The sequence below is a fragment of the Lissotriton helveticus genome, chromosome 8 (assembly GCF_964261635.1).
Source record: "Lissotriton helveticus chromosome 8, aLisHel1.1, whole genome shotgun sequence".
NCBI lineage: Eukaryota > Metazoa > Chordata > Amphibia > Caudata > Salamandridae > Lissotriton > Lissotriton helveticus.
The window spans coordinates 1,597,173,507-1,597,187,092 of NC_136069.1; the positions used below are offsets into that span (position 1 = coordinate 1,597,173,507).

General features: G+C 44.4%; 1 protein-coding gene across 5 annotated transcripts in view; it reads right to left on the bottom strand.

The window, feature by feature from the left end:
* Nucleotides 1-13,586, bottom strand: part of LRIF1 (ligand dependent nuclear receptor interacting factor 1) — a 173,016-nt gene that overhangs the window by 14,444 nt on the left and 144,986 nt on the right. For 3 of the 5 annotated variants that reach the window (XM_078658646.1, XM_078658647.1, XM_078658644.1), the window contains exon 3: nucleotides 8,046-8,270. The exons of the other annotated variants lie outside the window; for them this stretch is intronic. In XM_078658646.1, coding sequence (XP_078514772.1) covers nucleotides 8,046-8,270 — 225 coding nt within the window. The remainder of the gene's footprint in view (nucleotides 1-8,045; nucleotides 8,271-13,586) is intronic. 5 annotated transcript variants of the gene reach the window in all.

The window sequence follows — 13,586 nt, forward strand, 5'->3', positions numbered from 1 at the left end:
CTCTGGTTATTTTTGCAGTGCAGGTATTAAGGCGGCCTGGTCTGAGTGAGGACCGGCTTCGGCCTTCAATCAGGCCACTTCATAGCCCAAAACTGGAAGTCTATCTCCGCCTGACAACAGAGGTCTGGTCGCAGAGCCCAATGATGTTCTGGCACGCTCCCTCAGGGCCTGGAAACCCTATGGGAACTGCCGCTCAGCATTGACCCCATGCCACCTCTGCATGGACCAGGACAGCCGGACCTCGCTTAGGGTCCAGCGACCATGCCACAGCTGCAGATGATGGAGTGCAGGGCAGCAGAAGGAAGGGCAAGTCATCCAGTTGGGCTGCCGGCCTGCTACAGCTTGCTCCCCAAGTCTACCTTTCGTATGTTGAGGTCGTCTTGGCCAGCCCCGGTAGAACCACAACTTCCCCGGGTCCGACACGGGCTAAGGAAGAATTTCTAGAGTCTAATTGCCACAGCCTCAGCGGCTGTCCTGCTGAGTCGCATGCCGACTGCGCCGTCCTCAGTGTTCCAGGGAAGGGGGTGGGATTCCGGACAGGGAGGGCCGATCACACAGGAGAAAAGTTAATTGTATCACGGGGGATGTCGGGCGAGTGTCCTGGATCCACCCTCCCCCCAGTCCAGGACGGCCTGGGATCCACTAAGGGTTCTTCCGCATGCACCAAGCAGTCTCGATTCCCCACAGACTTGGCATGCCCAGTAAGCCTTTGCCCAGTACCTTTCCTCAGCCAGGGTGTGCGGGAGGCCCACGGGCCCTCACCAAGGCGCTGCAGTTGTGTTGCCTTTCAGTTCAGGCTGGCCCAGTTGAGGGTAGAGAAAGAGCATCCAGAACTGGCTCGGGCACACACCATAGGGGAGCCTCACGCCTTAGGATCCGGGCAGCATTGGGGCGGTCCGTAATCACTGGAGGCCAAAATGCCCAAGCCGCCGTCTCCTCTCAGCAGGGTGCACACAGCTGCATGGGCAGCTGCCAACGCCATATCCTGCCTATAGCAGGCCGGCTACCTTTACCACCATCTTGCATAGGGGGCTAGAGGGAGCGAGAGGGCTGTAGACGCAGCACAAGGTGGCAGGCTGACTGTCAGTCCCACCCAGTTCCTCAGTCCTCACGAGTGTTGCTCCCAGTCAGGTCCATCGCCAGTCCCACGCTGGCCGCCATCTTTCCGGATCAAGCCTTTGGCGCCTCCTTCCTCTCCCGGAGTCACCAGGATGCTTTGCACTGAATATGCGATGATGCATTGATTGCCGTTACAACGACCACTTTGTTACAATGCAAGTCGCTACAACGACTTGCTGTAGGGGGCGCTGGATGTTTGAATAGTATAATTTACTATTCCAACTCCAGTCGGTGCAACAGTAGGGAAGATGTTTGATTTCAAACGCAACACCTTGTGCCCTCTACAGCAAGTCTTTGTAACGACTTGCGTTGTAAAGGTATGCAATGTAACAATGTGGTCGTAACAACCCGGCAGGGCTCAGCAGCACTCTGCATCCTGCAACCAACAATCCTTGTAGGTCTGGGCTAGTTCGCCACCATCTTGCAGCGACACAGTAGCCGCCACTGGTTGGTATCACTGGCATTCGTATCACTGCTTGGAGCACCGCTCAGGTTTAGGCTTACTGATGTTCTAGGTACTGCTCACTTCGTGGTGGTGTGGAAGAGTTTCTGATGCTGGAGGGGTGCAGGGTTGTGAGCGGATGACAGAGGGGTCCGGAGGGCTTTCAGAGTGCAACCGCCATCTTGAAACTCTAGGCCACGCCCCAGAGGCTTCTCAACAGAGAAAACTGGTTTAAGTGGCTGAACAAACAGTTGCATCACAATAGTTTTGCTTAGAATCCCTATACTGCACCAAAGCAGCCAGTTGGCCTGTATGGATTTACTTGAATACTTAAGCTTGCCAGGTAAGAAATAAAAGTCAGAAAATTCCATCACGTATCCCACGAGCGATAAATTATCCAGTCAAGTTTATAATTGCATTTGGTACAATTTCTTTTGGATGATTAAAAAAAAAAAATTCAAGGTTTACAGGTGGCTTGCTTAGAGATCTATGCATAGTGAAGGAAGAGTGGCCAATACCAGCCCTCTCTGAATAGCTAAGATATCACCCAAGTGGCAGGTGAATGGTTAAGGTTGCCAGGCCAAAGACATCTAGAAAATACAAATCTGTGAATGACAGAATGAAGCCACCAAAATAATTCAACATCATTATTATATTCTCATTTTTACACTGCACTGTCTCATCTCAATGTTGCCATGCTCCAAACTTAAAAGGCACATTACTTGGAACAGTAGAGCCAATCAATCATGTAGTCGAATTGGCGTTTGACCTACCCAGAACGGGTCTGTTGCCCTTCCGCTACAAAGTGGTGGTACATAACAAAATCAGCCAAGTATGGACTGTGAGTTTCTTCTGCTTGCACTCAGTAGCCCCATAATTAACAAATAAAGCGGTCTGGTGTTCCTAATTCTCTTACTTTGAGCAGAACAGGTTCACATGTTTTTCTATCAACAATGCTTTGAAAAGAGCTCATCTGGTGGATAAACAAATTAGTTCACAACGGAATTATTTACTTCAGGGAGAAAGAAAATACAAATACTAAAATACATCATGTTGTTATGAATTTTGTACATGGTGTACATGGTTCTTGAGAACATGAAGCCTGTATTTTGCTTAATACTTAGGCCCCTGTAATAGTAATGCAATGTGCCTAAAAGAGGGCCTGATGATCGGGGGTATTAAGTTAGAAAAGACTACACTCTGCTCTCAAAGGAGAGCTGGTCCTCTTAAAAAACAGAATATTTAAATCCCCTCTAAGAAATCATTTACCTCACCAGACAAAATTGGTAAAGGCCCATCATCTTTGCCTGGCATCTCCACTGACTGATGCTTTGGTCTAGACATCATATGGAGATCCTCTTCTCTAAGAGGCCATCCTGAAACAGCATTAGACACCTTTTACAGTGTTCACTCAGTGTGTACTAGAGGACATCAGGAACCAGGCAGTTAGTAAGAATACTCTAATAATCTAATAGATGACATAAGACCTGATATTACCAATACCATAGTTATAAGGATCATATTCACTTTGGATTTTTTCAGTTTGGGAAGGAATTAATGGGGATAACAAGTTCATCAAACAACCATTTCCCTGGACCCAAAGGCATCTAGTCTGAGTAAATGGAAAATTTGAAACTTAATGCAAATATGGGATTGCACCAGAATTTGGATTCAAACTATAATAAATATGTGCATTGGGCTTTTTTCAGTGAAACTTTATTTAAGTATCACGGTGAGGAATATTTGTATGGCAAACAGGTCTCCATTTCGAGTTTTGCACATCGGATAACAAATGTTTTTCAGTGCAGTGACAATGGAACCACATTATCACTTCACTCGGACCTACCAAACTGCAAATGGCTAGCTAAAAATCACCCCATAAAAAACCACACTGCGCTGTGCTAATTTTCCCTTGTACCTAGATTTGTGCTGAACATATAGAATGCAGACATATAGATCACTAGAACGGTTAGTCGGCAAGGAGGGCTGCCTATCCCCAGGAGTCACGCACCCTCATTTCAGGAAGCATTGCATCACCTAAAACTGACAAACGAAATGGGTGTCAGTAACAGTTGTGGGAAAAACGTAGGTCATGTAACTCCCAGGAGAAGGACTTTACTCAAATTTCAAAATTTAGGGCTTCTTCCAGTTTAAAATACTGATGGAAAAGTGTACTATAAAGATTGTATGTGTAATTCAGGGTCAAATGACTATGGACATAGGACTGAGTAATGATCTTGTCATATGAGCAGTTTAAACAAGCATTGGCATAGCCAATAGGTCTCGCCTTTGGGACCTGCTGCATAACTAAATACTTATAAGGTCCCAAAGGTGAGACCTATTGGCTATGCCAATGCTTGTTTTTCTTTTGTTATTGGCATTTTATTCCTAATGTTTTATTTTGTTGTGTGGTGTTTTATCTTGCTTTTTTATGGCTTATGCCGAAATAAATAAAGACTATGTTTGATGAGATTGTGAGGTTGCATTTTCAGTATAGAATGGTCAGATTAATTGTTTTCTTTACAGCTCACTCTATGAACTGGAGTATTACCTCTCTGTGCCACAGCTTCCAAAAATAGCAGCAAGTGCGAGATGCAATTCAGCACAGGTTCGAGCTTTCCCATTAAGTTGAAACGTGTGATCCTCGGTGCCGAGGACTGCGCTTTTCGGTTAAAGGGGGTGTGAGAAGTTAGCATGGCATATGATGTCCACTAGTTCTAGTGGGCACCTTGCACCAGTCTAATCGACCCTTTTTGATGGTGATTGTAAAGCCAACCTTATAGAAAGCTATCCTACTGGTAGCATGAGCCAGCAGTCTTCAGGTTAAGACCTCAGTAGGCGAGTAAAGTAAGTTGTTTTACCAATTATAATCGCTTGAGTACCAAATGAAAGGACACCACACAGGGTATATATCAAATATATATGTATTTAATCTAAACACAACCCCTCTGCACTCTTTATGAGGTCAGAGGTAAAAATACAATGCAAGTCACACCGTTAATATACGATAAGTTGCACAGTATACGTTATGCCCTAGGGGCCTCACAAACCATATACTAAGAAAGTGGTATAAGTACCACAAGAGAATTAGAAAGCAGGCCTGGGGCCTGTGGAATCGCTGGGGCTACACTAATCTACCAAAGGTTAGGAAGTAGGAGGCCCACGGGAGACACGTGCAGTGTCTAAACACTTGACCATTGACTTTCTAGGGAGATCGTAGAAGTTACAAATATACAATTTAAGGACACTTCGGGATTGACTAGGACAGAACCCTTTTAAACTAGGACACTTCGAGAGTCAAGACCCACGGGAGCAAAGGAGTACTCGTGTTACCTCACCCAGGGAAGCCGGGTGCATAGGTGTCTTTTCGTGTCGGGTTTCGTTGTCGTTTTCTATGGAGAGCTGCAAAGAAGTGCTGCAGGCGACCAGAGGAAACGTGTCCTGGTGGATCCAAGGGTGGATCGAAGATCTGAAGAATCTGAAAGCAGAAGGGACAGAGTCTGGGTCACTAGCCAGTGACCAGAAAGGAACCAGGAAGGAACCAGGTGATGTCAGGTGATTTCAGGTGAAGTAGTCGAACTTGTCTCTTCAGCCACGAGGTCCAGGAGGCATCGACGATGACCAGGCGCTGGATTCGAGCTGTTCCATGACGGATCTAGTTGACTGCGGTGTCGGTATCCGGATTGGACCCAACAAGCCTTGGCAACCGCAACCTACGCATGATGTCGAGATTGGCTCTGTTGCAGACCAGCAAGGTCTGTGGCGCTTCTCCTTTTCAGGGAAGCTGGAGCAACCATGAAAGCAAGTGAAGTTCAAAGAAAGGTCTTCAGGGGGCTCACTAGCCAACGGGCAAGGAACCGGGAAGAGGCGTCGAGCTCAAATGCAAAAGCGGGGCCCACGGGACACTCGCGGAGTGTGGGGGCCTGGACTTCGGTGTAAATGTTGCTCGGGGCTGGGGCTTCTCGTACCCCAATGCACAACTTACTGAGGCTTTAGGAAAGGAGTGCAGGTAGCAAAATGCAGGATGTCCATGATGTCCGGTCCCATGTCTCTCGTGTCCGCCACGTGTCTCAGCTTTGCTGTGGATGTGGGTCGGGGACAGAGAACTTTGGAAGTCCAGGTCCTGTGTCGCAGAGTCTTCGGGATCTGACGGGAGCCTCAACAATGCAGACCGGCGAAGTTGCTGTTGGTGCCTGTTTGCACAGGGTGGTCACTCCTTGACCACAAGAGAGATATCTCCCGTCTTCCAGTCAGAATGGAACGTCGAAGATCCAGGATATGTCTTTCAAAGATTCGTCCAGGGTAATCCAAAGTCTTAGGGACACAGCTCCTATACTTATACTAAGGATGGGGGCTGGATTACCTGGCTAGGTCCCTCCTAGGGGTGGACCTGAGAAAGGGGTGGTTACACCCCTTTCCCTTTGTCCATTTCCACGCCAGAGCGGGCGCTGTGTGCCCCAGCAACCGGTTTGAACTGGGCTATGCATGAGCACCTTGCGTGCCCCAGGCAGTGTCTAAAAGCATTCACTGAATGCAGCCCTCCCTGCCCCAATACACAAAACCCCTGTCTGGGGAGGTGCCAGCACCTCCCTGGACAGGAAACCTATTGCCCAGGCCTCCCCTGTCGGAGTTTCGTCCAGCAACAGGAGGTCAGTGTCTGTGGCAACAGCATCCATTTTGTGATGCTGAGGCTCTGTTTAACTTTAACCGGGTAGACCAGTAACTACAGGTCTTCTCCCCCTAAAAGGGTGGAATGCTACCCCCGCCGCCAGGACTGGCGGGGGGGAGTGGCGGGGGAGTTAGTATTCCAAAATGTTTGACACCTTACACAACATGTTTTGATAAAGCCAAACCAAAGTTAGCATTAACCACGAGGATTATAATGCACTTAAGAGTATATGGTATGGCTATATCATAGAACAGCTATAAGGAGATGGTTCCGAAAGCTGCAGAGGGGCTCAGCTCATGCTAGGGCACCCTCTCACATAAATCCAAGCACTCTGCCTCCAGGATTGTCGAGGCCTACTATAGGAGTGGCTTATAGGTGTATATGTGTCTATATGTAAAGGTAGATATAGGTATACTATATCCAAGTAAGGGGTGATTACACCACCTTACCCAGGCTGTGTGAACAGACCTGTGGTGTCAGTTTTGAAGGCAAACCAGGGGTGGCACAATACATGCTGCAGCCCCTGGTAGGCCTAGGGTGCACCTATGCCCTGGGTACCTATGGTGCACTATACAGGGGCTCAAAAGGGTGACCCAGTATCCAATCTGGTATGTACCTAAAGTACATGGAGTCCATTTTATAGAGAAAGCAGATGGACTGGGGCCCTGAATAGCAGGGTCCCAGGTCAACTAAGTCGAAAACCAGCAAAACACCAGGAAAAAAAGCAGGGGTAACCATATAGTCAGATTCCACCTTCCTACAGGACAAAACTGGGACTGACGCACAGTTTAAAGCAAAGAGGTGATTCTGCTGCAATAACACTTTTGATATTCCATAGTGTACCAAGGTCAAGGTTCCCCAGAAGCACGGCATTGTCACCTTCTGCAATGGAATGTACAGTATGAAAGATAAAACCATAGCATCTGGGATCTATCTAAACATAAAACGTTTCACACGTGCGCAAGAACAAACACATGCATTACTGCATAGCTCACTTTGCATGCTATTTTACCTTGAAAAGCATCAGTGTGCTATTAGGGCATAAGACTTCACGTATGTGAGTAGGGCTCAGCCACTGTGTCTGGAGAACTCCAGACCCAAGGTCACTCCTCAGTTCTCCATTGCTCTGGTCATGCCTGGTCAGTGTAACACACGAGCAACCAATGCACTGATCTCAAACAGCACCTCAGCACCGAGCCTGTAATACTCTGCCAGGACGGTAACTCCAAGCAGAAAAGCGTGTCTACTCCATTCCCACATCTGTATTTATTTTAGCGAACTGTAGGAAACCTGCGGGAAAAAGTTGTGTGTGAAAAAGACCCAGTTACATGTCCTGCCTAAGCTGTTAAGAGGGGTTCCCTGGAGGCTGCTAGTTTAACCACGCAAAATAGTAAACAAGCGCCTGCGCCTCGTGCTTAAAGTAAAAAAACCAAAAGTGAAAGCGTGTCCCTTACGGGAGCGAGCAACGCAGGAGCGATAATTGCGAACACATGACGCCAAAGCTCGCTCCAGCAAGGGAATCGCCAAACGTGCGCGCGTTGCGATTGAAAGCAATGCAACGCGTGCACGTTTTTAGGGCAAACAGTGAATCCATTCCAAAAGGTCTTTTTCCTATGCGAGACCTAAAAACTGACTGGTCTCAGACCTACATTTATCCAATGAGCAGAGCCCTGATATCCTAAACAAATAGGTAGAGTTTACTCTCACGTAAATGTTCGATGATAAAAATAAATATGGTGCTATAACCAAATGTCATGCTTTGCAAGAACTTTAATTTAAGGCAAGTAACGGGAGAAGTTAAGAAAATCAACTTGCCTCTTTCGTCATTCCATCCATCTTTCTTTCCAATACTGCATCGTCTTCCTCCTTTGAAGGAGAAATACCACATTTTAACCGTTCTTCTGTCTTTTTGCTGCAACATTCAATCACATCAAAAGGAATTCTTTCGAGGTTTACTTTGATTTCCTTCAAGAGTCCCAGGCTTAGTGCCAAGTTATCAATGCTTGTTAAATTACTTAGTTTTGTTGAAACTGGCACCTCCTACAACAGCACAAAAAACAAAAAAACACCGATATCATATGAGTTTCATTGTTAACCACAGAATTTATAATGAATATCAGCTTTAATTTCCAGCCTTTTATGCACTCTATACATTGAAATACAAGAGGATCTTTTAAGGTTTAAAAGTCAATTCCTGATTTTCAACGACTTAATTGAATTTTTAGCATCAATACACAGGTAGCTGATCGCCACTTATGCCCAGATTCCAAATGGTCCACAGGAGGGTGAGGTATTTACTGTACCCAGTAAACAAAGATACTGTGGATGCGATATTTATCGGGTTCAGTAAATACCACCATTCAGAGTTGTCCTCTGGAAAATGATGAATTAACTACTGAATTTGATGTTTTCTGCACCAAATTCTGCCAGTACTTGTATATTCTGCATGTTTTCACCCATTATATTTCGTCAGATTTGGCTTGCGATAATTCAAAGTAAAATTGTGGGGTTATGGTATTTTCTTACAATAACAGGAGTCTGAACCGGGATCAGAATTTACCGGCTTTGCTCTACTGGAATCAGGGCCTTTATTATTTTGTTGATGCCACCAAGTTAATGAATGTCTGTTTGTGAGACTGGGGATTTAAATGTGTGCAAGAGGTTCCTGTTTGGGGCAAAAAAGTGGGTAGAAGCTTAAATAAAAATGAAAAATTAAATTAAATTTGTCTTAAAACTGTTTATTCATTTTTCTTTATCTTTCATTTTAGTTCAAACGGAATTGTAGGATTTGGAAAAGTAAAATTAGAAGTATCTAAAGATAGGGATAATAACAGACGTAACAGAAAACAAGGAATTAACAGAAATAAGAACATTTGATCTCCAACTGCAAAGTGAGCTAAACATACTGCCCCTGCTAGTTACTTCAACTACTCTGAAGAGGGACGTACATCAAGTACCGGCGATTAAAGGCCTTAATTCAACTAATTTGATATTTTGAGGGGTTTATATTCATTCTGGTATGGAAAATTCTAAAACCTGTGAAGATTGGTACAACTGTAGCCAGATGACTGGGGGTAAGCGATGAGCATGCTACTGAAAGAAGTACATTTAAACGGTGATCTGGGTGGCAGGGTACCAACGAAAGACCCAGAGATTGGAGACAATATGATCAAGCTCCCTTCTGCTTGCTCTTTATCCAGGGTGCATAATGCATACCTACATCAACTAGCCCACTGAAAGGCCAAACAGAATATTCAATACACTTTGAGTGGAAGTTTGAATAGTGAGGAAGAGTGCATGGTTAACAAGGTAAAATATGAAACTGGAAACAGATAGGAGTGGTGAAACTAAGCTCCTACTGAAGCCCATGATCCCAGACCTTAGACCTTTCCAGCTACACCCGATAGTATAGAAGGCTGAACAGAGAACAACAAGAATTTAATATGGCATAATAAGAGCTCAAAGACAGAGAATCAATACTATCACTAGTGGTGGTTCCTTTAGATGTGGGACATCAGGAGGTAAGATAAAGCTCGCAGCTAGAGCAAGCCAATTAAGCAGAAAAAGGGGACACATTTTGGGAAACAAACAATGAAGAAGCAGCATTAATTTCCAAGTCACCATAACAAATACAATGTTCGTATGAGGTATTAAACATACACACTATTCTCAAGTCAACTAAAGCTTTAAAACTTGGAATGAAATTAATGCGACTGAGATGGTTTTGTTGCCACACACCAGCTCCACTAAAAGCTAGTCAAATGGAACGCAGATGGAATGGCAGATATGACTGCGGACCATTGGCATATTTCTGTTGGTGTTGGTTTTAGACTATTTGAGAATGAAACTCACTGCTACTCAGCAAATCTACAGATCAAGAACCAATCAAAATACCACAAGGCTGCAGTTGGGCAAATATGGAGGACCGCTTGCTAAAAACCTTAATGAAACGTTTTTTGTGGTCCTGAGAAAAACAGTGATCTGAATTTGTGAACTATTAGAACTCTGCTTTGGAGCAAGAAAGGGCCACCACTGTATCTAGTGCTAATCCCAAAAGCTAATTGTAACTGCACTGCTGCAACTCTGGCTCCTTCTAAGAACATTCTTCTTAGCCAAGAATGCATAGCCATTCTAAACATACACTGGCAAATGCCAATAATTCTTGCCTATGCAAGGTCTATTGGCTATGTCAATGTTTTTTTAGGCATAGTGAACAGCAGTATGGCTAATTTCTTTTTTTTATAACGCTATGCCGCTGTCAACAATGGCTGTGTCAGTTTTATATCTTTTGTACTTTCAACAATGCTGCACAGCAGTTGCCTGTGGAAGGGACACATTCAAAGAAGTGCGGGCCTACTTCCCCCTAGTAATAAGTATTGTGAATAAGAATGCTACCCATCATCCGTAAATAAACTTTTTCGATTCGAAGATATTCAAAAGATATTCAATATGAATGTCCAAGAAGATTACAGATGGTTTATTGAATGCCCATTAGGGAGTAGTTCCGGACAACCAATGTGTGTTTCGCCTCTACTGGCATGCAGACTAGAGGCGTTTGAGGCTTGTGTGTTTCCACATTTTATGGGTCCAGTAAGGAGTAAAGCTTGTGGAGCATCTCCACAGGTCCTAATGACTCCACTTGTGACCATTGGATAAATGAATTGGGTCAGTGAATCCCACTATTTAGAGGCTGGGTGTTTTCCTTGTTCTGCTAAGCACACTCTGTCTCAGTTTGGTTAATCAAGAATAGGAAGTTGCAAAACCCCTGCTGTCAATCGGTACAGTTCTAGATGAGGTCTGTGTCACAGTGACAGTGAACCTTACTGTTCTAACAAACTTCCTGAAAATGCTTAATGCAATTTAGGAGGATGAGCATACTCATTTCGGGACATTGCTATCAACATATCCATGTAGTAGCCCAATATTAGTGCATCTGCATTTGCCTGTACGTGAAGAACTGTATTCTGGGACAGCTTTTTGACCATGAAAAGGCCATATTTGGCCTCTTTATCGAAGTAGCAGATGGATCATTACGCTAACCATTAACCAGGCACAATTGAAGCCTACTGCCACGATTCATTGTTTGGCTAAACTTGGGGATATTTGCCACAGTCAGTAAACATTCCGATTCTAACTTTTCCTTTTTTAAAAAAAAAAAAAATTTTATTAAACGTTTTCCCCCCGTTTTCTTTATAACATGAGCAGGGCACATTGATTACAAAACATTGAGACACTAAATTATACATACAAATTCGAACATAAATCTAGACAGGTTCTTGATTTTTTAAGAGTCTATACCGAGCTTCCATCGAGTAAAAGGTTCCCAAATTTGCATACCCAACTTCTTACCCTTTTTTCCCTTCCTAGCATATATGGCTGTTTCCAATTTTTGTATAGACTTTGCCTACCAGATGTACCACCCCACTGAGCAATCTTCGCGGGTGTATAATATAGATGGTATAATATCTTATAGTGTTGAGCCTGGAGGGGCGATGAACACAACATTTTTCTCCCCATTTCCAGTGACTCAGTAAAGATATCCCTCCCCATATCTAAATCCATATCTAAATCCAAAGACCATCTATCTACCCATTTCTCTAAATCATCTTTCTTTAGTTTCATCATTTCTAGGTAAAACCTTTTAATAGTGCAGTCAGAACCATTTTCTATAAGATCCAACAATGTATTTCTTTCAAAACCCAGTGCGCCCCCTTGTTTGTTTAGGAGGCAACTTCTTATTTGGAGATATTTAAAGAAGTGTTTTGTGTCCAAGGTAAAACTATTTTGCAACTCCGTAAATTGTAATATACCGTGAAGGCCCATCATATCTCCAACTTTCCTTATCCCCCGCCTATCCCACTCTTGAAAAACAGTTCCAGAGAAAACCTCGCTAGGTAGGGAAGGGTTATCTTTTAGTCTGGTATATATGTTATACTTCCCAATTCCCACCTTTTTAGAAATCCCTTTCCATATATTATATGCAGCCATTACTGTCTTGAAGCATGTTCTTTTAAAGTAGCTACCCTCCGTGAATCTTAAAAATACATTTTCAGCATTTATACCAAGAACCAAACCATAAATAGCAAGCGAGCCAAAGTTATCTCAACCCTCCACCTCGGCGCCTCCAGTCAAGCCCACCATACATTGCAATGCTGCTGCCCAATAATAAAGCTTTAAATCTGGTAATGACCAACCTCCTCTTTCCCGCGGGAGCGACATGAATCTCAATGCCCTCCGCGTCTTGCCTTTTGCCCAAACAAAGCGGTTGACCATTTGTTCACAAATTTTAAACCACTTGTTGTCGAATAAGAGTGGAATTGCTCTAAAAACATACAAAAATTTTGGCATAACAAACATTTTAATAATGTTGACTTGTCCTACTAATGATAGGTGGAGATTCTCGTATCGATCGAGATCTTTCTTTACTTTATCTATTATTGGAACGATGTTTTTTTCCACCAGACTATCAAGGTCAGGTGAAACATTAATACCTAGATAAAGCCCTTCCTGTACCACACGGTTATCATTACAAACAGTCAGGGAATTTTTAATAATCTGGGTCTTTGAGGTGTTCAGGGCATAACCCGATACATGCCCAAATCTGCGAGCCTCTGCCTCTAACAGCCCGATCGCCTCCGTGGGGTTTGGTGTTATCACCGCCACATCATCAGCATAAGCAAGTATCTTACAGGGACCCAGTAGTGTATTTAATGGGGTAATATCTGGACATAACTCTATCCTGCGAATTAGTGGGTCCATGTACATAGCAAATAAAAGCGGCGAGCAAGGGCACCCCTGCCGTGTGCCTCTCTTGATCTGGAATGGTCCCGTGATGCCCCCATTAACTCTTAAAGCTGCAACCGGTTCCCTATACAGGGTCTGTAGGGCTTTCACAAAACCCCCCTTTATCCCAGCTCTTTTTAGGATGTGCCACAGAAAGTCCCAGGAGACCCGATCGAACGCCTTCTCGGCATCCAGCAACATTACGGCCATCGGGTCTCCTGTGACTTCGGTGGCATCAAACATGGTTATGACTTTCCGGGTGTGATGTGTCGTCCCTCTACCGGGAATGAAGCCATGCTGGTTACTGCTAACCAGAGCGCCTATTATTCCTGCAAATCTCGTTGCAAGTGCTTTCGAGTATATTTTGGTGTTGTTGTTCATCAACGTAATTGGTCTGTAAGACCCTGGCTCAGTTGCCATTTTCCCCTTTTTTAATATCAGAACAATATCTGCCCCACTCCAAGATTTGGGGATAGACTCCCCAGACTGTGAAGTTTGGATCGTTCTAATTAAATCCTGCCCTAGACTCCCCCAGAAGGTTTTATAAAACTCTAGAGGCAGTTGATCCGGGCC